This window comes from Mycteria americana, chromosome 4, assembly GCF_035582795.1.
Source record: "Mycteria americana isolate JAX WOST 10 ecotype Jacksonville Zoo and Gardens chromosome 4, USCA_MyAme_1.0, whole genome shotgun sequence".
NCBI lineage: Eukaryota > Metazoa > Chordata > Aves > Ciconiiformes > Ciconiidae > Mycteria > Mycteria americana.
The window spans coordinates 4,014,071-4,037,634 of NC_134368.1; the positions used below are offsets into that span (position 1 = coordinate 4,014,071).

At 45.6% G+C, this 23,564-nt stretch overlaps 1 protein-coding gene across 3 annotated transcripts in view; it reads right to left on the bottom strand.

Annotated features, from left to right (window-relative positions):
* PTPRA (protein tyrosine phosphatase receptor type A) overlaps nucleotides 1-23,564 on the bottom strand; it is a 132,461-nt gene that overhangs the window by 86,889 nt on the left and 22,008 nt on the right. For 2 of the 3 annotated variants that reach the window (XM_075499488.1, XM_075499487.1), the window contains exon 2: nucleotides 16,776-16,911. The exons of the other annotated variant lie outside the window; for it this stretch is intronic. In XM_075499488.1, the coding sequence (XP_075355603.1) occupies nucleotides 16,776-16,793 (18 nt within the window). In that variant the 5' untranslated portion in view covers nucleotides 16,794-16,911. The remainder of the gene's footprint in view (nucleotides 1-16,775; nucleotides 16,912-23,564) is intronic. 3 annotated transcript variants of the gene reach the window in all.

A 23,564-nucleotide genomic window follows, 5' to 3' on the forward strand; every position in this document is an offset into this window, starting at 1 on the left:
CCCGTGCAAGCGGCAGGGCTAAAAACCAAACTGCATCTTTGCTAAAAACCAGGCTTCATGGGGTTTCAATCCTGTAAAGAGGCTTTAAAAAAAAAAAAAAAGGTAAGAACATTTCAACCCAAAGCAAATCCCAGAAGCAAAAGCCTCCTCTGGATGCTGTTGGAGGTCAAAGGACTATTAAGCACCTAAAAACTCAGTTGGTGACATTAAGGGACATTAAGGGGTGCTGTACGGGTGTGGGCTGGGAAGATCTCAGCCGTACCCCGATCCCACCTGCTCGGGGCACGTCCTCACCACCCCGTCGGGTTCCCAAGCCTCGGCGGTGCTTTGGGAGAGGAAAGGCAAGCGGCCCCGACGGCGGAGCCTCGCCGAGCCGGGCTGTGCAGTAACCAGTAGCAACTGCGCCTAATCCAGCCCGGAGACAAAACTGCCGGGGCTCATTCATACCCACGTCACGTGCGAGCAGAGTCTGTGCAGGGCCACCGCTGCTGCATATTTTTTTTTTTCAGTTTAACCTTAGTTTTAGAACAGTTGTGGTTTTATTTTTTTAATAAGCATATTCAAATCAGTTTTTACAAAGATGCGATTTTAATAGATGAGGTTGGGGTCAGCTTCAGTTTCATGGATGCACAAAAGCTTTTTCCTCTGCTTATTCACTGTACAAAATACATTTATTTCAGTGCTTTATTTCCATTGTATTGGAGAAATTACCAAGAAAGAAGCTGCTCTAGTGCTGACATTCTTGATTTTTTGGAAAGAATTACAAGAAAGATCAGAAAAATCATGTTGAAGAGAGAAGGATGAACACAGCAGTTGCTCTGTCCCATATTCAGGTGACAGCACCGAAAAGCTGCCTAATTGCCAAAATGATGCCGGTCACCCATTAGGTACATCGAAATCAATGAATGTCAAGACTGGAAGCAAAAAATCTTAGAAATACATATTTCTACTGAAGTTTCAGAAGAGGCAAGTCACCAGACGTGGGCTAATGACATGGGACAAAATTTCACTGAATTGCTAATCCAGATTTTTGGTAGCTTCTTCAACAAATTTTTATTTTGAATTTTAATTCTAATTTAGCTGATTCTAAGTTGAGAAAGCCAAAGATTAAATGAAGACAGAAAAGCTTTTCCCCCCTGCTTTCGCTCTATGAATACGATGGAGGTGGGGTGGACCCAGGTGCACATGGAAAGACAAGGAAAAACTTGAGGTCTGTGGTAGCTGCACAAATGCAGATATATTTGAACCTTTTTCTCTCTGGACACACTCAGCTAGCAGCACCAGGCGAGAAAGGGGGCTTAGCAGCTTTCCAGCATCTCCAAGGAGGGCAGGAAGAAGAGAGAACCAGGCTCTTCACAGGACCGCATGGTAGGACACGAGACAACGGGCAAAAGATGAAACGAGAGATGTTCAAACCGTAGGGAGCAGCTTTTCCACCGTGAGGTCAGTCAAGCAGGTTGCCCCAAGAGGTTGTGCAATCTCTATCCCTGGAGGTTTTCAAGACCCAACTGGATAAAGCCCTGAGCAGCCTGGTCCAGCCTCACAGCTGACCCTGCTTGGAGCAGGAGGTTGGACTGGAGACCTCCCGAGGCCTCATCTAACCACCTCAACCACCCTGTGAGCCTGTCTCCCCAGGTATTCCATCAGCGGTTAAAGCTTGCGCCACAAAGTCAGCCTGTTGTGCTACAAACACACAAAAATCGGGATGACGGAATTCTTTTATTTTGTGTAAAAATGGGTATGCAAGAGAACAGAGGTCCCAACGCCTCATCTAAGAGACATCTCAGTGCCACGATGTTGAAAACCTGCTAGATAACAACCTGAAGTCCCCCCTTTCGATGTCACCCCTTTCCTGAGACTCCCCTCCACGCTACACCACTTCCCGCCCCAGTGCTGTGCATGCAAACAGCCTGCCGCCTCCCCAGCCAGCCCGGGGAGATGTTATTCTTCTTGCAAAAAAAGAAAAAAAAAAAAAATCCCCTCGATTATTTATGCCGCTCTCTGAACAACACCAGCTATTGTCAGGGAGTATTTTACAGCTCTGAATGTCACATTGAGAGTCTGGTCATGCCAGTAGGAAAGCCTGCCGCTGCCACGTCCCAACATAAAATGCTTTATTCAAGGCTCCCGGAGTCCAGCGCCGGGCAAAACCTAAAAGGAAGCCAGTGGGTGTGACAGCCACATTTTGTACAATGATATGAAAAGAAGCAGGCAAGGGTGCTTGATTTTTTGGGGGGAGGTGTAATGTAGAAAAACTACAAGGAGCATTGTGCAGAGCCAGGTGAGGCTAAGTGACCAAAAACTTTGGCTCAATATTGCTCCAGAGGAATTGCACCGACAAGCATGGGGGTGAGCAGAGCTGGAGACCTTCCCAGCAGGGCCCAGGGAGAAAGCAAGGAGGGAGCTTTCGCTGTGGAGAAAACTGGGCTGGCTCAGCGGACAAGAAACCCGTTTCCTGCCTGATTGAGACTGTGTGAAGGGAAACAGGGCTCTGGAGGCAACCGTGCAAACAAAGCACAGCTACCTTCAACTCCCACCAGGCAGGAGCAAGAGCTTGGGAGCACCCGAAAACCACCGAGCTACTACAAGTTTTTAAAAAAAAAAAAAAAAAAAAGTTAAAAAAAGCAACAGGCTCTTTTCCACGGTGTGTTACGTTACAAAGCAAAACTGGACGGGTTGCAATCTTCCTCTGCCGCACCCCGAATGCCAGGTTTCAGGTTACTTCACCCAACGTACCTGCAAGAATTTTCTCTGAAGCACGTTATTTCTAACGTCTCGGTTAACACCTAGCTCTTACAGCCTCTTTAATCTGCAGATCTTCGAAACGTCCTGCAAAGAACGCAAGTGTCATTTCCTTCCCCCTCCCACACCCCCGTGCGCCGACAAGGAAGTTATAACCCAAGTGAAATAATAAATATCGCCCGGCAAAAAGGGAACGCAGTCAGCAATAGGAAAGCCAGCGTCCCCGTGTTACTCTAACCTACAGGATCCATCCTTCCAGCCTCCGACTCAGGAAACAGCTTTTCATCACTGGGTATCAAAGCTCCTCCCAATTTTGGCATCTCCACTCTTCTGCCTGCAGAACTAGTTTAAGCATGGAGGGTTTGGTTTTTTTTTTTTTTAACCAATTCATGGATATTTGCACCGTATCCAGCATCGGGGCTCACAGCTTTTCCAGCCGCTGTTGCACATCTCACGGGTCTGTTTACCATCAGCAAACATCCGAGCAGTAATCCTGGATTTATTGCTTCGGCTTCCTGATAACTCCCCCATGGCTGCTCCCTCAAAGCTCAGAAATCCAGTTTACCACCCTTTGCAAGGGAATATCCGGGCATTTTGCGAGCTGTATCATTTTATCTCCCCCGTGATCTCAATTCACCGTGAAAATATTCGATGAAACCTATTAGAAGCTTTCTTGATATAGGTGCATAGACTCTACCAGTACTTCTGCCCACACCATTTTCTCTAACATCCAAAAAAAACCAAAGGCAAACTTTTTTTTCTTTTTTTTTTTAAATACAACCCTATGCTGCTCGGTGCTGCTGTTCCCATTATCTTTGAGGTCCCCGTGAATTTTTCCAGCAACAACACCATGCTGCTGCATAAATCTCTTGATTTATGCAAAACTTGATTCCTTTTACACCCATTTAATGAGCAAAGGGTTTCTCTTCTCCTTCAGCTGTAGCCTAACGATTAACTGAGTAATGAGTGGAGACCCCAGGCTGCCAAAAGACCCGTGCCTTGCAGGCCTGAAGCAGTCCTTTGCTAAACGCTGCACAAAAGCCTTCAGACTTCAGAGGACGAGAACATCTAAGGGCATCAGGAGTACAGACAGCTTTGAGAGATATAACATCACCACCTAGAACAGAGAGCTACATGCAAGCATCACCTTCAGAACTTTCTTTTTTTAAGATACTGCCTTTTATTCTCAATTTTAAACAGCAGCAGCAGGGAGAGGGACTTTCACCCTGCAGCTCTCACCTACTGCACATCTCCTTTCATGTAGTTGGTTTACTCCTCATTTACAGCGGCGTGGTGGAAGGCAGCCTGGGCTGAGGCCATTAATTCAGGTCACACCCCAAAGCCAAGAATCGTAGGGCTGTGCCTTGATGCTGAAACAGCAGCATTTTGGGAGAAGCGATTAGTCTACCCACCCAAAAACTCAAATTATTTCCATGGGTCCCCACGCTGTCTGAGAGCCTGGGTGCTGCTGCACTCAAACCGACATGAGAGCACGGGCCAGAGGTAACCCTGAAGGCACGTGCGGAAGCAGCGGGGCAGAGGGTTTGTCCTTGTTGGGATGGTCTGCAGAGCCTTGGACAGGCTGCCCCGCGTGCCTCCATCCAACCCACGGCCCAGGGAGGAGAAAGGGGGAAAAACTGCTTTCCTCTACTTTCCCCCATGCGTAGCTCTGAGCAGAGCTGGGTAGGTGCTCCCAGCCGGAGTGAAGATGGGGCTGAGGGCACACAGGGACGGCTGGGATGCCTAACAAGCAGCGTGGCCAGCGGGTCGAGGGAGGTGATTCTGCCCCTCTGCTCTGCTCTGGTGAGACCCCCCCTGCAGTACTGCGTCCAGATCTGGGGTCCTCAGTACAAGAAGGACATGGAGATGTTGGAGCAGGTCCAGAGGAGGGACATGAAAATTATCAGAGGGCTGAGAGAGTTAGGGTTCTTCAGCCTGGAGAAGAAAAGGCTCTGGGGAGACCTTATTGCAGCCTTTCAATACTTCAAGGGGGCTTATAAGAAAGATGGGGACAGACTTTTTAGCAGGGCCTGTTGCGATAGCACAAGGGGTAACGGTTTTAAACTAAAAGAGGGGAGACAGGATACGAGGAAGAAATTCTTCACTATGAGGGTAGTGAGGCACTGGAACAGGTTGCCCAGAGAAGTTGTGGATGCCCCATCCCTGGAAACATTCAAGGCCAGGTTGGACAGGGCTTTGAGCAACCTGATCTGGTGGAAGATGTCCCTGCCCATGGCAGGGGGGTTGGACGAGATGACCTTTAAAGGTCCCTTCCAACCCAAAGCATGACATGATTGTGTGACTGGAGCCACATCATCTCCATGTCCAGGACAAAGAGAAACAGCAGCAGCAGCTGTGGCTGCAGCCCCAAGACCACCCTGACCCCCGGTGTTGATAATCCTTTAACTCGAGGGCCTCAAAGATACATTTGACCCTGCTCACAAGTTGTCTTCTCCTGTGTGAAAGGTGGCCAGAGCAAGCCAGAGGCAACAGTATCACTGAACAGTGAAGAGCTCCCAGCTTCCTTCCAGGCACTCAGGCTGGAGAAATAAAAAGCATTTAAAGGAGATGACAGTGTTTTTGAAAGATGATCCATTCCTCATGAAAGCTTAATGGTTTTGTATTTGTAAGCCATGCAGTATTCAGCCTTCCCCAAGCAACTCTAGATGACAGAGACAGAAAACACAAGGAAGCCTGTGCCTCTTTGGGGGCACGGTGCGATACTTTTGCTAATAAAAATGTTATTATCAAGCTGATGATCAAGCTTCATTTTCTCCCACTCAATCCTTCCCCATTGCCACTGGAGTTCATGTCAGCATATGTTATTTTCACACAGGCAGAAAGTAATTATAGGAAAGCAATCATGGGGCTACATTTTTCTAAATTTAGTAAAATATTCACAAAAAAATCTAATTTTTTCACTTTTTTTCATGTCCAGTTGCTACATGCACTGAGCCTACAACTTCACCACAGCATGGATGAGATGCCTTCTCCACCACAGTCTGAAATCCAGACAGCAGACCTTCCCGAAATCAGCACCTCTTGAAAGCTGAGGTCAATAATGACGATCTTCAGAACAGAATTCTACAAGAACAAAGCTTTTCAGGTAAACAAAACATCGCATCTTCTTTGGGTATTGAATAACCTTTCATACACGCTTCATGCACTTATGGAAACCACCCAGGTAATAACGCAGCTTTCTGCTTCTGTAAGAGATTGATGGATTAGAAACCAACACACAAGACTACTTGTTAAATTTGTTGAAAGTATTTTATCACTAATCACCGGATTTGGACCGCAAGTTTCTCCCTACTCTGAAAATGAAAATTTGATCTACCAGATTCAGTACAGTAAAGCAGAGAAACTATTATACATGCAGGAAAATTTCAGTGTAAACACTTTGAAGTTGTGTTAAATGACAAACAAGCAGGCTTGCTGCTGAATCGAGGTACATGCGTATGGTGACCACCACCATCCAACCATGATATTTTTTTGAAAGAGAAACTGAAGTTCAACTCCTGTAGGTAGATTAAATTTAAGATAGGAGGGTTTCTAAGGTAAAAAAAGAAAAGCTACAATTTTAAGAGAGTCAACGTACAAAACTGAGTTGGGTGAAGGTTGCATTCACCGGTCTCAACGGAGCCATAAAACCTCCGTTCTTATCTTTCCTTGGGCTTGCACCACTGCTGCCCATCACATGTCCTGTTGAGAAGCTATTTCAACCCAGCTCTCTCCACAAGCCTCATAAAGGATTTCATTGCAACAAACGCCAAGGCAAAGAGAAAGAATGACTTAAAAATCCAAATAAAGCTCTTTTTTTTTTTTAACCATGTAATTGAGAATAACAAACATATCTGTGGTTTACAGAGGAGGCAATAAATTAAAGCTACAGTCACAAATCAGACCAAAAAAAGATACTTAAGTCATTCAATCCACCACCCCAGGACGGCTGCGGCCCCATGGGACGTTTCTCAGTTTTGTGAAAGACTTGGAGTCCTGCACTGAGGAAGTACAACACGAAGAGCACTCTCAGAAGGTTTTTCTTCTTATAAAATTAAGCCAGCCCTCTGGTGCTTCCTGAGCACAGCCTCTTCGGTCTGGTTGCAGCAAAAGTAAATGGTCTTTAGCAAATAAGCTTTTTATTTGTGAACTGAGCACATCATAAAAAAAAAAACAAAACAAAAAAAAAGAAGTTTGATCCTTGGCAAAACGGTTGCGTGTTTCTTCTGTAACTACCCAAAGAAGACAGCTGCGACATTTCAGTTTACAGAAAAAGAAACAGGCATTTCATATCTTTTTAACTTTAAATTGGTGCAAAATGATGCATTTCCACCCGTTAGGAAGCTGAGGACCCCAGCAACTTAACTTCCCCTCCGATAAAGGCTACAGCAGACTGGTCCCCATGAGATCCACCAGCAGCAGCAGGACCTGATCCTGGAGATAGCAGTAATTCTCCTCCCCTTCTGCTACTCTCACCAGACACTGCAGAATTAAAAAAAGAAAACCAATCTCCTATTTTTTTTTTTAAATTTTTCATTGGGCTGTACCCCTCAACCAATACTCAGAATGCATGGTGTGCCTATTTCCATAACTTTGACGAGCAAAAGTATTTTAGGACTGGTCACAAAACAAAATAAGTTGAGGGTTTGGTTTTTTTTTTTTTTTTTTTTTTTTTTTTTTTTTTAAATATATTTTGAGTTTGGTATTTTGTATAAAACCTGCAGCCAGACACATCCCAACTCATGGAAGTCAGCGAGGGAGCAAAAAGCCCCGTAACCACATACCCATGGACTTTGCACTAGTTTCCACTTCATTTCCAAGAAATTCCAGAATAATTTACGTTTCAGAAAAGACAAAGTTAGGGTGAATTAAAGTCATTATGTCAGAGGTGAGTTTCTCTTGAACAAATACATCGTAAATAGTTCCTATGCCTCAGCTGAAGTTCAGCTGGGTGGAAGTCCACACAGATAGACACTCCTCCAAGCGCAGGGTTTGGTTTCAGAGCAAGTCCATCCATTAAGACCCTCAGGACTTTCCAGCATGGTATAAGCAGCAGAAGACGCCAAAGCTTAAGTGAATGAGCTTTTCAGCGGGTAAATCCAAGACCTGGGCAATCTTGGCTGATTTAGGCTGTGCTGTAGCCATCTCCCTACACCACAGATGTGACAGCAGTACAATAGCATGAATAATTTTTGTTACTCACTCGGTACTGAACGACAGCATTCAGAGTCTAAATTAAGAACACGAAAACGATTAACATTACCATTAACCTCAGCCCCACCCTAATTGCACTACATAAAAGCATACGTAACAATTACAAAGATAACATTGTGTGTCATAAATATCACACACAGGAATACAACAGTCACAGCATTTGTTTCCTGACCCGGGAAAGCTGCTATAATTGTAGTGTATTGTGCTCACGGAGGATTTAGATTTGGAAGTTGGTTGCCAACAGCCCTTGTTTGCTGTAATTTCCCATCAGGCTCTTAAAACTCTTCGGATTCCCAATCAACACTGTGTCAATGCACTGCTCCGAGTTCTGCACCGTGCGGTTCAGCAGGAATTTCACGTTCTCAGTGGAAACAAATCAAGATCATCCCGCAGATATACAAGCTAGATGCGGAGATGTCAAGCAATTAGAGCAGAATTTACGTGTTTGGGATTTTTGATGCACAATTCACAGCTAAGGGCCTCTAAGCTAAAACCATCTGTGCTCTTCATCCAAGAGGAGGCGCTCCATCCAAGTCAAGAGGACAGATATTCAGGAGACCATTTTGGTTTTAAGTAATTCGGTGATTATATCACACATAATTCAGAGGTTTGCCATTTCGAACCTGGACAGCCTCCAGGGGCTGGTGTGGAATTACTCAAATTCACAGAAACCACCACACCCTCTTGGACAGGCACTCTGTCCACAGCATTCTCCCCTCCTGGTGGAAGCCATCCTTGCAAGCAAAATCCTCCCAAGTATTCCCCCACCCCTTTCTAGACAGAGAATTTAAACTGCCCAGATTACAAATTTCAGGAGTGTAAGTGACACCTCCCTTCCAGTGAGCCCCTAATGATGGTACCTGACAAACCCGCTGGTTTTTGAAGTCCTGTCTTTTTATAAAGCCTTCTCCATTCAGTGTTTCCAGGTAACACCAATATCAGCTTTTAGCTCTAAATGCTTCTTGACCAAGCGTAGAGAAGGTTAAAAGCGACACTTTTACTCATATTGATATTTTCCAATGACAATTAACAGATGACAGTTAGCCAAATAGACAGTGCTGGAGAAGGGGTTCTCCAAAATGAAAACACCAACGTTTTGGATGCCCCCAAGCCAAGTCAGCTGTTAGCATCTCCCTCTTACCCCTGTGGTAACCTGCTGGCTTAGGTGTCTTCTCAGTTTCATCTTCACTTTCTCCCCAGGAAGAACAATCATTTCCACATCAATTCCTCCTCCTTCCTTACTTAAGGTCTTTTATAAATTATATACAGGATTTCATTTTCTGGGCCATTTCCCTGAAAGTCATCAAGTTGGGCTTTTTCTCCTGCCGCTGGCAGTTGTGCTTTAGCTGGTTGTTTGCCAAGGACCCTGCAAGGCTCAGCCCGAGAGGAAGACCAGCCTCCCAGAAAGGTTTCAAGGGTGAAGCTGAACACCAGCCATTCTCTAACGGCTCAGCACTTAACGATAAATACCTCCCTCATTAATATGCTGAGCTACATTAGTTCTGCCGCTTACAGCACTAAAGCATTAAAGTGGGGCTGAATCTTCAATTTCACAGTTTGCAATATGATGCATTAGATACTCGCGGGTCTCCAGGCATGGGGCGCTGACGGCATTTCACAGCGTTTTAGATGTGTGAGGTGCTGCCGGTACATCCGCTAATGCCTGTAAAAGAGGCAGCGCGTGCCTCCAAGTGAACAGAGATGAAGTCATCCCTACGTACAATAGGGGTTAATGCGGCAGAGGGGCGAAACGACTGCCCCGTATCACACGTGAGGCTTTCGTAATCCCATGACCTCAACTGAGGAGTTGGCATCATCCTACAAATCAAATATGGATTACCCAAGAAGCAAATTTACACTGCAGACTTTCCATCAAGCCTGGGAAGTCTTATGATCTCTCCACTCAATCTCCCTGCTACTCAATTTTCACAGAACTTGCAAGACTGGAAGACTTCGAAGTTTCTCAAACATGACTGAAATTGCTCAGTGGTTCAAAGGCTACTTGGGATAGAGGGGCTGATAAAAGCGGATTGTGTCCTGTTACCGCTCTCCTATGTTTAGGAAACTAAGCTTAAAAACACAACATTACTCACTGTTATGAGAAAACTATGAATGACATTGTCATCGCTACAGTTGGACCCGTACCTATCAAATATGAGCATTTTAGCTATTTTTTGCACTAAGAACTCTTTGTCCCTATTGAAAACAACGTTCCCCAATGAACACTAGCAGTACATCAGCCCTGATGACCAGGTCAGAGTAAGACCAGCCAAGGCTAGGGAATACTTCCTTGTATTCAAAAGTTCAAGCAAAAAGGTCTCAGGGATAGCAAACGGCTCCTAGATACTCAAACGAGGACTTGCAGTAGGATTCTTCAATGCATATGTAGCATTATGGCTTTAGAGGCTTTAGAGGCATTGTGCAGATTAATCAAACAGAATAACGATCTCATAGTGAAGTGCTGAGCTGGAATTAAAGAGATTAATGTTCGGGTCCCAGCTCTAGAAGTTCTCACCCTTGCGGAAGTCATATCAACTCCTGCATCTCGCCTCTCCTTTCCACAAAACCTCCTTTGAATTACTGATTGCAGAACCTGAGTGAAGATGCCAGAGGGAAAGACCATTCCAAAGACCTTTTTTCATTATTATTTTTTCCTTAATACTCGCTGTGAGGCACTGTCTGTTTCATTCATGATTCTTTGAAGAAAGATCTTCCATCTTAAGGGAATAAAAACAAGTACGTGTTATCTTTTGAATAATATCATGTGCTTCTACTGGTGAAGTACATTTCTGAACAAATACTCACATGAACATACCAGAGAAAGTGCAGTGCAATTTCACATAGTAACGTGTTTGATGGTACTTTGTTACAACGTGTTTGTAGACCCAAAGGTTAGGTCAGGCAAAATTCTGAAGTTAGTGGAGCACTTCTCAGCCTAAATTCACACAGGCGCAGAAGGGCACAGCAAGAAATAGTCCCATACAGTTTTGTGTATTTTGTGATCTCCCATTGCTAGATCCCTAAAGACTTTGGTTCTTCTAGAGTTAAAGCAAGGCTCTTCCTTTTGTTTCTCAAGCTCACATCATAGGAAGCAAGACATTTAACCATCATGATGGATTTCTAATTCTGTTACTCCACACCAGCTCACCTGTAAACCCCTGACTGTCCAACATCTGGCATTTGTAAGAGTTCAGTCATATCCCAATTCCTCTGTAAACCAAAGAGTTATCCAAGACTTCTTGCAATGTGGCTTTTTCTGAAGGCTCTTTGGAAAAGTTCATTAAGATTTAAGTCAGGCTAGCAACCTCACCATTGCCCAAAACACAAAATCCAGACCAGATTTTGGTAAGGATGAAAAGAAAGGGGAAGGTACGTGGGTGGAAGAAGAACAAGGAAGTTCAGTCACATGTCAAAATGCTTTTTTTGTTGTTTTTTAATCTAAACCCAGAACTTACATTGCATCCAAATTTGTGCTGTGCAGTTTAAGAGCAAGGGTAGGCTTCCTTCACCATGAAAGGATACATATAGCACGCAGCCAAGTGACATAAAGAAGAATTTGCAATGAGAAGATAACTGTGTTTCGGTGGCGACATCTGTGTCATCCATAACCCAAAAGCCATCATCGTCTGACACCAGCAATAGGTGACAGTACAACTCAGACAATAATGACCACAGCGACCAAGCTTTCCTCCCCACACTCAGCCTGAAATTGCACCGGGAGGCCTCAGAAATCCCACAAGATTTTAACCAATCTCCAATTGCCTCGAAAGCATAATTAACTTCAATTGTCTTTTGATTTTATCTCCATTTTCTCAGGTTCTAGGCTATTTGGGAAAGCACTCCGTGTACACACATGTGGGTATGCACACCGGTGCGTGCACGTACTTGTCTGGAGTTACCAACTTCCCAGTGCATCTGCTTTTCTCAGGGCCTCCTTGGAGAACAAAACTTAGGGAGGAAGCCTAACCTTTGGGAAATTTTCCTTCTTATCCTGTACAGTTGCCGATAAAGATTACTGCTCCCACTGCACCTTGCTGATATGGTTGAGCTCAAACCAAGGGAGCATTCAAGCTCAGCTTGACTCTGCTAGGCTCAGCTCTCCACTTCCCACAGTCTTTTCTGACAAACTGCTCTCACAGGGATTTCAAAAAAAGAAGCTGACCTGGCCCTTGCAGTAAGGAAAAGATTTTCCTCCCTTCTCCACAGAAATTTTAAAGCTTCCTGAAAAACAGAAGGACAGGATTCAGAGAAAGCAATGGAGAACCTATACAGAAAAAAGACCCAGCCTAAAGACTAACTGACACTCCAGGCTACATCCACAGCTCTGTCCATTTTCCATTTACTCTCCTGAAGTTCGCCTGTAGCAGTTGGGACAGCAGAAACCAAATCTCCAAAAAAACCCTCACATCTCCAGGTCTGCATGATCATACGCCCCAAGATGCGAGCACGTAACTCGCTTTCCAGGAACTACACCAAATGAATTCCCCCTCCTCCCTCCATGTCTTGTTGCACATTATGAGCCTCTAAATATCTATGTGACAGGGAACTAAGAGTATTTTGGGGGAATTTAAAGGCAAATAATAATGATCAGTGTGACTTCCACTGCAGCAGCGCTTATGGATTCCTACTGAAGAAATTGGTGCTGGATCTAATCAGGGGTTACATATTCATTCCCTCCTCTCTCCTTCTGCCCAAAATGAGGTTTACCAGAAAAAAATAAGTCTGTAGTCAGTCGAGGGTCTCGGTGAGTCACGGGCAGGCAGGTGACCTACACTATCGTTCCCTCTTATGGGCCAAGAGGTAACGCAAGCAGCAAGACTACATGTTAGGGAAGGCAAACGGGGAAGAAGAACGTCAGCTTTAAGAAAAATTAATGACCCTGCAGGGTAGGTTCAGCACTAGTTTGATTCAGAAAAATAGACTGGGTGTAGCCAAAGGGTTGGAGAATTCCATCCAAAAAAATAGAGTTGTTTCACTTCCAAAAAACTTTCCTATTCAGTGGAAAATTCAGCTTGCTACAAAGTCAGATGGAAGTTTCTGAGCCAGCCCAGGCAGGGGTTCACCTATACACCCAAACGAGAAAGGCCAAGAACAAGGCATCCAAACATGCAGCCCTGCCAAAACCTCAGTGGTTTTATCATCTAGAGTTCAAATCAAGACCTCCCGTCCTGCTGTTCGCACTGCACGCGGACGAGTTTCCAAGAAACGCCTCTTGGCGATAATCCCAAAAACGCAGCTTCCGACCCGCTGCTGGGAGCAGAGCCGCTGCGCGCGGCGGTGGCTTCTCTGCAGATTTTGAAAGCTGAATTTCCTACGAGGCCGCCCCCATGCCACATCCTTTACTGCTAGCACAGCACTGAAACAGCACCGTGTTTTCAAACAATGCCCTCAATTTCTCTACACACAACTGTTTATGCAAGCCTAAGGCTTACCTAAGGCAGGCCTGGTGGCCTAAGGCTCAGGGACGAGATAAGCCTGCCCTTGCTCTCATTGCAAGTTTTGCACGTCATCGGGGACACTTCCCCCCTACCCTTCCCGTAAACCTGTTGGGACCATGAAAATAATTACGGTGGAAAAACCTGGGCTAACCCAACCATGGCTCGGCAAAACTGTCCTACCCAGAAGGGTAAGCTGGGACAGACACCGAAGCCCTGGAAGATCAGGTAGTAATGAGCCACTGCAATCATCCCTGGCTAGGAAAGCCAGGATTCAAGGTCAGGTTGGACAGGGCTCTGAGCAAGCTGATCTTGTTGAAGATGTCCCTGCTCACTGCAGGGGAGTTGGACTAGATCATAGAATCATTAAGGTTGGAAAAGACCCGTAAGATCATCTAGTCCAACCATCAACCCAACACCTCCGTGCCTACTAAACCATGTCCCGAAGTGCCACGTCTACATGTTTTTTGAACTCCTCCAGGGATGGTGACTCCACCACCTCTCTGGGCAGCCTGTTCCAATGCTTGACAACCCTTTAAGTAAAGAAATTTTTCCTAATATCCAATCTAAACCTCTCCTGACGCAACTTGAGGCCACTTCCTCTCGTCCTATCGCTAGTTACTTGGGAGAAGAGACTGACACCCGCAGATGACCTTCAAAGGTCCCTTATGACCCAAACCATTCTGTGATTCTATGATTCCCACTCATGCTCTTTGGGAGAGGTGGCAAGCGTTTGCTAGGGGGTCTGTTTCTACCTCCCACCCCCCTTCCCCTCCTCCAGTAACGTCATGTTTTCAGTTCAGCCAGTTTTGCATTGAGACCACCATGACCTCTACTCAGAGGTGCCACCAGACCTGGGAGCACTACCATGTCTGGGATCCCAAGGTTTCCAGTTACACATGCAGAACCTTTTAGGATGTAATCAAGGTTTCAGATCTAAACTTTGAAGTCTTCTCACCTGTGTTCCGCAAATGCAAGCTCCCTGGTCTGCCAGCATTATAGCCTGTGCTAAGTCTGAGCTAGAATAAATGTGCGACGTTGCCGAAATGGCTGACAAAAAGAGGACAGTAACTTGTGACAAGTGAATGTGACCAGTGAAAACGAAGCCCAGAAATCTAGCGATACAGCTGAGTGGATAGCTTTATAGAGACTTCATGCGTTACTTTTCTCCCCCATAATCCAAATCTGAATGCTTTTGACCTGTAACATGTATAATGAAACACTTTAAAAAGCAACCCATAAAAGCATAAAAGGGTGCTCCAGCCCTCCCAGCTGACATCGGTTATTTCATAACCCCAGTTTTAGAGAGAAAAACGACTCAGCCCAAAACGCCTTTCCAGTAGCCCACAAGAGTCAAGCGGCTCACAGTATGACGGACACCTCCAGCGTCCCAGTGTCCAGCTCTGCATCTTGCCTAGCAGCCCACACTACCTGAAACAGCAAAACAAGTCCCACGACCTTGGTCCCACGACCTAGCAGCACTTTCCTGTGGACCTTGCTGTCTTATTCCGAAGGGATTTTGCTGCGGAAGGAAAGTGCTGTTGGACTATTTCACTCCAGCTGACAGAATCACGTCCACATCTGGCTTCATCATGCAAGACAAATCACTCTCACGCAAGCAATTTGTTGAGACCGTTTACGCTGGCCAGCCAAATCAGACAGCACTGGCCAGGACAAAGCATCAGCCTGTGGCCACTCCTTTTCACGTGAGTTCAGGTGCATCCTGCCAATCCGAGCGGCCTTAGGATTCCAGCTTGGCCACTGAATTACCAGCTTCTAACCCCAAACAGCTAAGAAGCCTTGACAGGCACATCCAGACCACAGGCTTTTCTGAGAAAGCTAGTGCCTCAGTGCAGGTAGCACCTTTGTCCTACATATTCACTGGATTATGACAGCATCTGCGTTATTTTGGCAGATATTTGAATATATTCATCGATTTCTTGCTTCTCTGAAAAGGCTTTTCGTATACAAGCAAAAACTGAATAATAAACAGAGTTTAGGTTATTAACTTTCACGGTGTGCATCATAGGCAAATTTCTTCTGTTGCATTGAAATTAATCCTTCTCTGCGATCAGCTATGGAGAAAGCATGCACCAAAGACAAAGCCTTTCTTCTAGGACAGTTGGCCACTTCTCAGTCAATTAGTGGGATTAATTCAGCTGTTGACCTCAATAGGAGTTGTCCCCAAATCAAAAAGTGAGCCAAGCAGACTAAAAAATACACGTAGCAAAAGCCAACATGAAATTCAGGTAAGTACATACGCACACACTAACAGATCCGAAACTCGTTGCTAAGTATCACACAAACTCAAAAGGAAGCATTTAGTCATCCATAAAAGTTACGATTGACTTCAGTTTGGCACAGAGGTATCACACCAGGTTTGCAAAGAGTTCAAAGAATTTTTATATGAAACCATAAATTGGTCAAGTTTGTGAAGCACGCAGTGTGAGCAGGTCCCTATGTGCAAGCTTTAAGGAAATATCAAACCACACATACAAATGTCATCACCAGACAGGGTGAATCTGTGAAAGCCACAGCAACAAGAAATGCTTTAAAAAAAGACCTCATTTATAAAAATTACCAGGTTTTGCACGCACATCTCAATTTGCTACTCTAGCAACACCATCCTAGCATCAAATCCATTTTGGTTGGAATGAGTCCTTTGAAATACCGAACAAGAAATCTTACTGTAAGATTTTAATTTTTTTTTAAAAGCATTCCTCAATCTTTTCCTCAAGTCAGACCATGGGAAGAACTTCGATCAGAACAACTGCCCACAAACTCCCTGCTGGATGTTGTTTTTTAATTCACTAACATCCTGAGTAACGCTCCTTCTTCCTCCATAACCTTCTTTCTTACTCCATGACCTTCCTTTCCTCAAAAAGACTCTGGGTTTTTTCTTTCCCCCTCCTTCATAAATCACTCATGCCAGAATTACACAGCCATCTGTGCCAAGGTAAGAGCAGACATCAGTGTATTTCAATGTTATACTGGTTTGTATAACCAAGAAAAAAAAAAACTCTTGAGAAAAGCCCTCTTCAAAAAAGTGCAAATATTGATACCCAAACTCTTCATGCCTCGCAACACAAACTGAAAGTTTCAAAAATGAAAGATTCTTTCAAGTAAATAAAGAGAAAATACTGGGTTCATGAAAGTGTGCATCAAAACAAAGGCAACCCTCCAGTCTAAGAAGACCGCGCTCATTAAGATCAAACAGGGGAACGATGGACCACGGGTTTGACCACGTAGATGTTGCAAGACTGAGAGATATGAAGCCAGGAGAAAGCTGTATGCTTAGCACCTCCGAAAGCTGCTGTTCTCCTGCGCAGGCTACAGGAGTACTAGCTGCACACCCAAAACATCTCATTTATGTTTCTACTATACCTTAAAAGGGACGCTCATTCAACTTTCACTTCCCCAACTCGACGGTCAAAGCTTTTCCGATTAATACCAAACCGGGACGACGATGGGTAGTACACAATCAATCCTTATTAAGGCTGATGATTATTCTCGATGCGCCCTGTAAGAGAGAAACACCCAGTTAATGGCTTGTGCCAAGATGAGCAAGTCGTTTCACAAGGATCAGCCATATTAAGCAAACAGCCTTTTCATTGTCCCAGCTACTTGAATTTTGTCGTGGATGACCGGGACTGTCCCATATAACTGAGATTGTCCCAGCCACTAACGTCGTCTCCATATAAAATAAGTTTATCAAAGTATCACAAGCACAGCTGCAGGTACACCAGCCTGCAGAAGGCACGGAGAGGGTGGAGAAGACAACTGAAGACCATAGCTCAGGCCATCTGGGGAGCAGCCCACGGCTACGCAGTCTGCTAATACACCAGGAGCCTAATGAACAAAAAAAAAATTAGTCTTAAACTGTTCTGGTTTGCAGAGAAGACAACGAGGAACATAACAGCACTTGGCCTGAAGCTGGAAAGATCTTCAGTTGTGCCAGATTTTACATCTAAAGCTAGACCGCTGCCTTAAAAACCACCTTATTTTCCCTTTTCTAGAGAAGGCAAGGTTTGTGGGCAGGAGCAGGACCCCTTGTTAGGCCAGCCAGCATCAGTGGAAAAAGGGGACAAACCTTTCAACCGTACAAGCCCTTCTGGAGGCCTGACGCAGGGGAAGGTGCCTTCAAAGCTATGCTCTACTCACAAAAATGGCTCCGAGGTGGAATTAGGCATGCATCAGTTAGACCATCTGCGGGAGCAGATAGGTGGCTCTTCTGGAGTTGTGGGTATGTTAGTAAGGAGGAGAGGAAAACAATAACTATTTCATCAAGATGGGGGAGAGAAGAGTGAATTATTTCCTTGGCAACCAGCTCAACGGGACCCAGTTATTTTCTCAATTATTCAGTTAAATACATTCAGTTTCTCAGCTACTTTCTATAGGACTCCTTCCAGTTTTAGATTTCATTTTCAACCAAAGCTTCCCACACTTTCCACATGCCGCACAACACATAAACAGGCAAGACGCATTTTTATAAGGTAAGGCAAGTCTGAAATCACTAAACCCACCTATGCTGTTAGAACATCTTGGCCAAAGCTAACAATCCCCTCAACTGTAGCAAGTGAAAAGCTGATTTTCTTTATTACAATGGTTTACTACAGCACTAAAGCTCTCTCGCACAGAGAGTAAGCTGCTGTGCACAGCACCCAAACCACCCACCAGCACCCAGGCAGCAAAGCTGGCAGCTGAATCGATGCCTGGGAGCTCCGACAGCAAATCCCGGGTTTGCCCCTGAGCACCTTGATGTAGCTGACAGGGACTGCCAGGCTGCAGAGCACCACTGAAAGAACCAATATCCCCGCTCCAACTCAAAGTATTGCAACGACAGCTTTTATATTTGCATTTGATAAACAGGATGATCAATTTTTATTTAAGTTGTTGTAGAAAGGAGGTATATTCTGCAGACACAGGGAATAAGCAGCAGATCATCTTCTCCCTCGTGGTGCAGCAATGCTCCCCAGACACCCACTCCATCGCTTTGCATTCCCCAACAAATAACCCAGGCTCGCTCACAGCAATGTGGATTCCCGATCCGGCTTTGTAGCAAAACAGGCTCCCTCTAATTATCCCTCAGCCTGACGACATCTAAATGGTGGAAAAGGAATACGGCAGAGACTCAAAATGAGAGAGTGTGAAAACAAGACCGTCTCCTTTCTCCATTCACACCGCAAGTCCCAAGCGCATGAGGACACGCTCCTGCCTGAGTCATTCCCAGCAACGCTTCACAGCCCAGCAGCAACCACAGGTATTTCCCATGCAAGTGGGTTGTTTTTTTTTTTTAAATTATTTAAAATGAGAGGATAACAAGAGTAACTTTAGGACTGCAAGGAGCAACGGTGTGATTAGGAGGACCAGTCATGTCTATAGACTCTTACTAGAAGTAATTTATATGCAAGTAAAACAAATATCCCCCACTTTTCTAGGAAAATGCCAAATTCCATACTGATTTACACGCTTTACAATCTCATTGACTTCAGAGGGATTGCCTGCGGTATGAATCACCAGGCTGTGGCCGCCCAGCAATACAGAGTAATCCCTTCACAGTCCTCCTTTCAAAAACCCTATCATCCGACCAGGTGCTGCAGCAAAGACCCCACAAGCCAAGTCTCAGCCCTGCGGCGACGCTTCTCCTCTCCCTATTAAAGCCTGGGGAGGGGGTGTAAGGGAAATAAAAGTCCGATAATGGAAATGCCGACAAGCGAAAATCCTGGCCTCGGCGAGCCTGGCGCGCGTGGCCGAGGGGTTATTGGGGCAGTGTAGGGGGAGAGGCATGAACCCTCCTTCAACTTAATTAAATCCAGATCCAAAAGCCATTCTGATCTGAGGGCATTAAGTATTTTTGTTAGGAAGCGCAGGGATAAACTAACTCCTAACTCTGGCCCTAATCTTTTTTCATTGTTGTTTAAATTCTCCCACTTCCTAAGACTTCAGCATTTCCTCGTGATCAAGAGGAGCTCCAGTCTGCCAGCTCATCTGCCCCTGCTCCCCAAGGCATCTGGGCAGATGCTTCCCCCAACCAGGCTTTTAAAATTACACGACTTGCTTCTGCGTTTACAAACATCGGTGCAAAAGGCAACTGCTGACCCCACTCTTCACTTTAATCACAGATGTTATTTACAGTGCTAGCAACACACTGGGACAGAGGCTAATAAATGTTTAATGGCCCAGTAAACACCAAGGGCTTTATCTACAACCCATTTCAAAGCCTGATCAAATATAATAATCCTTTGCACATCTGTCTGCCACTTCCCTGGCCTCCTGCGGGATGGGAGGAGATGTACACGGCTGCTCCATATTCAGACAAGAAAGAGGGGTTAGCTATAGGCAAAGAGGGGTTAGCTATAGGGACACGGATGTTTTCCCTGCCTCCATCTCAGTTTCTTGCTTCCAGAAGGGCAGGACTATGCACCACCCTGTCAGACCTCAACTTCCATATCATATAGAAATGCAGGTGGCACCTGCCTCTAGGATTCAATAAAGCAGTTAGCTGTAACAGGAGTATTACACATCGGAAGCAGAGAATATATGGAGGAAGTTGAGAGAAGTATCATTTACTTTCAGACTGGGGCACAGGGGAAAAATCCTGCACGCTTCATGAAGTGCTTTAGGAAACTATAAGACCAGAAATGGTGAAGCTTTTTAGAAGGAAGCTTTATTAAAAAAAAAATACGGAAACAGGATCAATACTTAAGCAGTTTATATATTGCACAACTTGCACAATGCATAGGATTGCCAAGTAGCTGAATTCTTCACATGCGTCTACCCAGGCAAGTGCTGACTCCTGCCAGACCAACCAATTCAGCGCATGGGGGAGGAAAAACAATTTTTCAGGCAGATAAACCACTTCCTCAGATCCGAAATGGAAGATATAACCCCCCAATTATAGCTGTGGGTCCATTACTCAATATTCCCTCCCCATGCAAGTCTTACTTATCTTCTAGACCCTCATATCTCCAATACGATTTTAAATGAGTCATCTTGACACATTAAAGCTAAGCAGTTACGTTTTTATTACGCTATTACACACCGCTGTGACAAGCTTCCCTAAAGACCTGATGCTAAATCACAGTCCAATTATGGTTTAGGTAAACGCACATGAACAAGAGACAAACAGAGCAGAAAAAGCCACAAGGACTTCACAGGGGAGACCTCACCCCGACGCAGGGTTGCACCATGGCACCATCCAGCTATTCAACACATGGGCTCCAGGAACCAGACCGGTTCCATAGTTTTCTGGACCATATTCAAGGTTTGATTTTTTTTTCAGCCTCCAAAGTAGCCCCAAAATCAGGTCCTGGTACCGGTAAGGTCATCTGAAATAGCCAAGGTCAACTGACTCCACCACCACCACCACCTCATCATCGCTCAGATGACGGGACAGACCTGCTTCCCAGTTCGATCTGGTCAAACTGGAGGGTCCTCCAACTCTGATCGATGCAGAAGGCGAGGGATCAGGGCAGGATTACAAAAACGGAGGCTCGAGGCCAAGACAAAGCAGCCTGGAGGCAGGGCTGTCGACAGGGCGTAGCTCACCCGTGCTGCCGCACACCGGCCCCTTCCCTCCCCTCCATGGGACATTTTCATTTATTTTTCATGTTTTAAAAAAACTCACAGAGCTGCCAAAAATGTCAAATTAGAGCACAGCGAGAGCTCATAATAAATCCACCCAAGTGAACCGCAGCACTGCTTGGCTGCCTTTTTGGGTGAAACCAAAAATGGCGAAAGCAAAGATCTACCGGCAATTACACCCAAAACGCTTCCTGTCTTTGCACGGATCTTTGTTTGCTTTGGGTTTTAGTGGTAGATGGGAGCACAGACTACAATTTGTGGCAGATAGGTTATTGCTGCTAAGGCAAAGAGCTTTTTTTTCTTCCTCCCTTAACAGATAAAGCACTAAAAACGCTACTCTGAAACAGCTTGGTCCTGCGTTCACAGATGGTAGCAAAAATTAGCATTATTTATTTGTGGCTTTAGTCATTTTTTAAAAGAAAAAAAAAAAAGATAAAGGAAGAAATGCACCCAAATTAGGACACACTCCCCTTTCTTTTGCAACTAATACTTCAAAATGCAGCAGGGAAAGAGCATTTTGCAGAGCTCTAGGAAACCACACTTAGAAAAAAAAAAAAATTTACCCAAGAAGGAGAATGAAAACAAGCAGAACAATGAGAGTCACGGAAGTTTGCTCCGAGGAGACATCTGGGAAGGTGAAAGGAGGAAGCAAGTGAAAGAAAACACACAGCATAAAGAAACAGATTAATCCAAAACGGCAAGAGAAGAATCATTAAGCCGTTTTACATTCATACAGCACTGCATACAACAAACAAGACGTGATCGTATAGTGCTGTACGATTCAAAGTCTAGCTGCATTTATATACACAGTCACACCCCTACAGAGGGCTCAGCCCACCCCTGTATCTCCTGAGGACCTCAACCTTCCTGTCTTAGAATCACAGAGTGATTGAGGTTGGAAGACACCTCAGAGGACATCTGCTCCAACCTCCTGCTCAAGCAGGGCCACCCAGAGCTGGTTACCCAGGACCGTGTCCAGACGGCTTTTGAATATCTCCAAGGATGGAGACTCCACAACCTCCCTGGGCAACCTGTGCCAGTGCTCGGTCACCCTCGCAGTCAAAAAGCGTTTCCTGATGTTCAGAGGGACCCTGCTGTGTCTCAGTTTGTGCCCATGGCCCCTTGTCCTGTCACCGGGCACCACTGGAAAGAGCCTGGCTCCGTCCGCTTTGCAGCCTCCCCTCAGGTATTTGTCGACATTGATGAGACCCCCCTGAGCCTTCTCTTCTCCAGGCTGAACAGTCCCAGCTCTCTCAGCCTTTCCTCACAGCAGAGATGCTCCAGTGCCTTCCTCATCTTCGTGGCCCTTCGCTGGACTCTCTCCACTATGTCCGTGTCTCTCTTGTCCTGGGGAGCCCAGCACTGGACACAGCACTCCAGGGGTGGCCTCCCCAGTGCTGAGCCGAGGGGAAGGATCACCTCCCTCCGCCTGCTGGCAATGCTTTGTCTAACGCAGCCCAGGACACCACTGGCCCTCTTTGCCGCAAGGGCCCGTTGCTGGCTCATGGTCAACTTGGTGTCCACCAGGACGCCCAGGTCCTTTCCTGCCAAGCTGCTTTCCAGCTGGGTGGCCCCCAGCACATACTGGTGCCTAGGGTTGTTCCTCCCCAGGGGCAGGACTTTGCACTTGTCCTTGTTGAACTTCATGAGGTCCCTGTTGGCCCATTTCTCCAGCCTGGTGAGGTCCCTCTGGATGGCAGCATGACCATCTGGAGTATCAGCCACTCTTCTCAGTTGGACCCCAGTTTGGTGTCATCAGCAAACTTGCTTAGGATGCACTCTGCCCCACAATCCAGATCATTAATGAAGATGTTAAATAGGACTGGACCCAGTATTGACCCCTGGGGTACTGCTAGTTACTGGCCTCCCAGTAGACTTCGTGCCACTGGTCACCACCCTGTGGGCCCAACCATTCAACCAGTTTTCAACCCACCTCACTGCCTGCTCATCCAGTCCGTACATCAACAGCTTCTCTAGGAGCTGTGAGACAGGGTCTAAGGCTTTACTGAACTCCAGGTAGACAATGTCCACTGCTCTCCCCTCATCTGCCAGGCCAGTCACATCATAGAAGTTTCCCAAGTTGGTCAAGCAGGACTTCCCCTTGGTGAATCCATGATGACCACTCCTGATGATTTTCTTGTCCATCAAGTGCCTGGAAATGGTTTCCAGGATGAGCTGCTCCATCTCCTACCTGTGCTTATAGTTTTGGCTCAAAAAACCCGGAGAATCTCACATTTATCTACTCAGTCTTCTGGAGGGATACTGCTTGATTAATTGCAGTGACAGAAATTGCAGGGAAACAGTACACGCAAGAAAGAAAAATACTTGTAGGTCACTACGAAATCTGACCTCATACAGGCAAGCTCATCACCAAAGAGTTTAGTTTAGATGAACAAGTAAAAAAGGCACAGAGAGCATCAGCTATATAGAAGATAAATATACATCATTTTCTCCAGTAGTGAAGCCTATCCTCACTGCAGGAAATTGCCATTTACTTCTAGCACAAATGGATTACTCATGGACAGAGAAGCCGGCAGCAAAATTAACTCTTAGAGCCCAGCGTGTCCCAGGAGATCTGATCAAACCCAG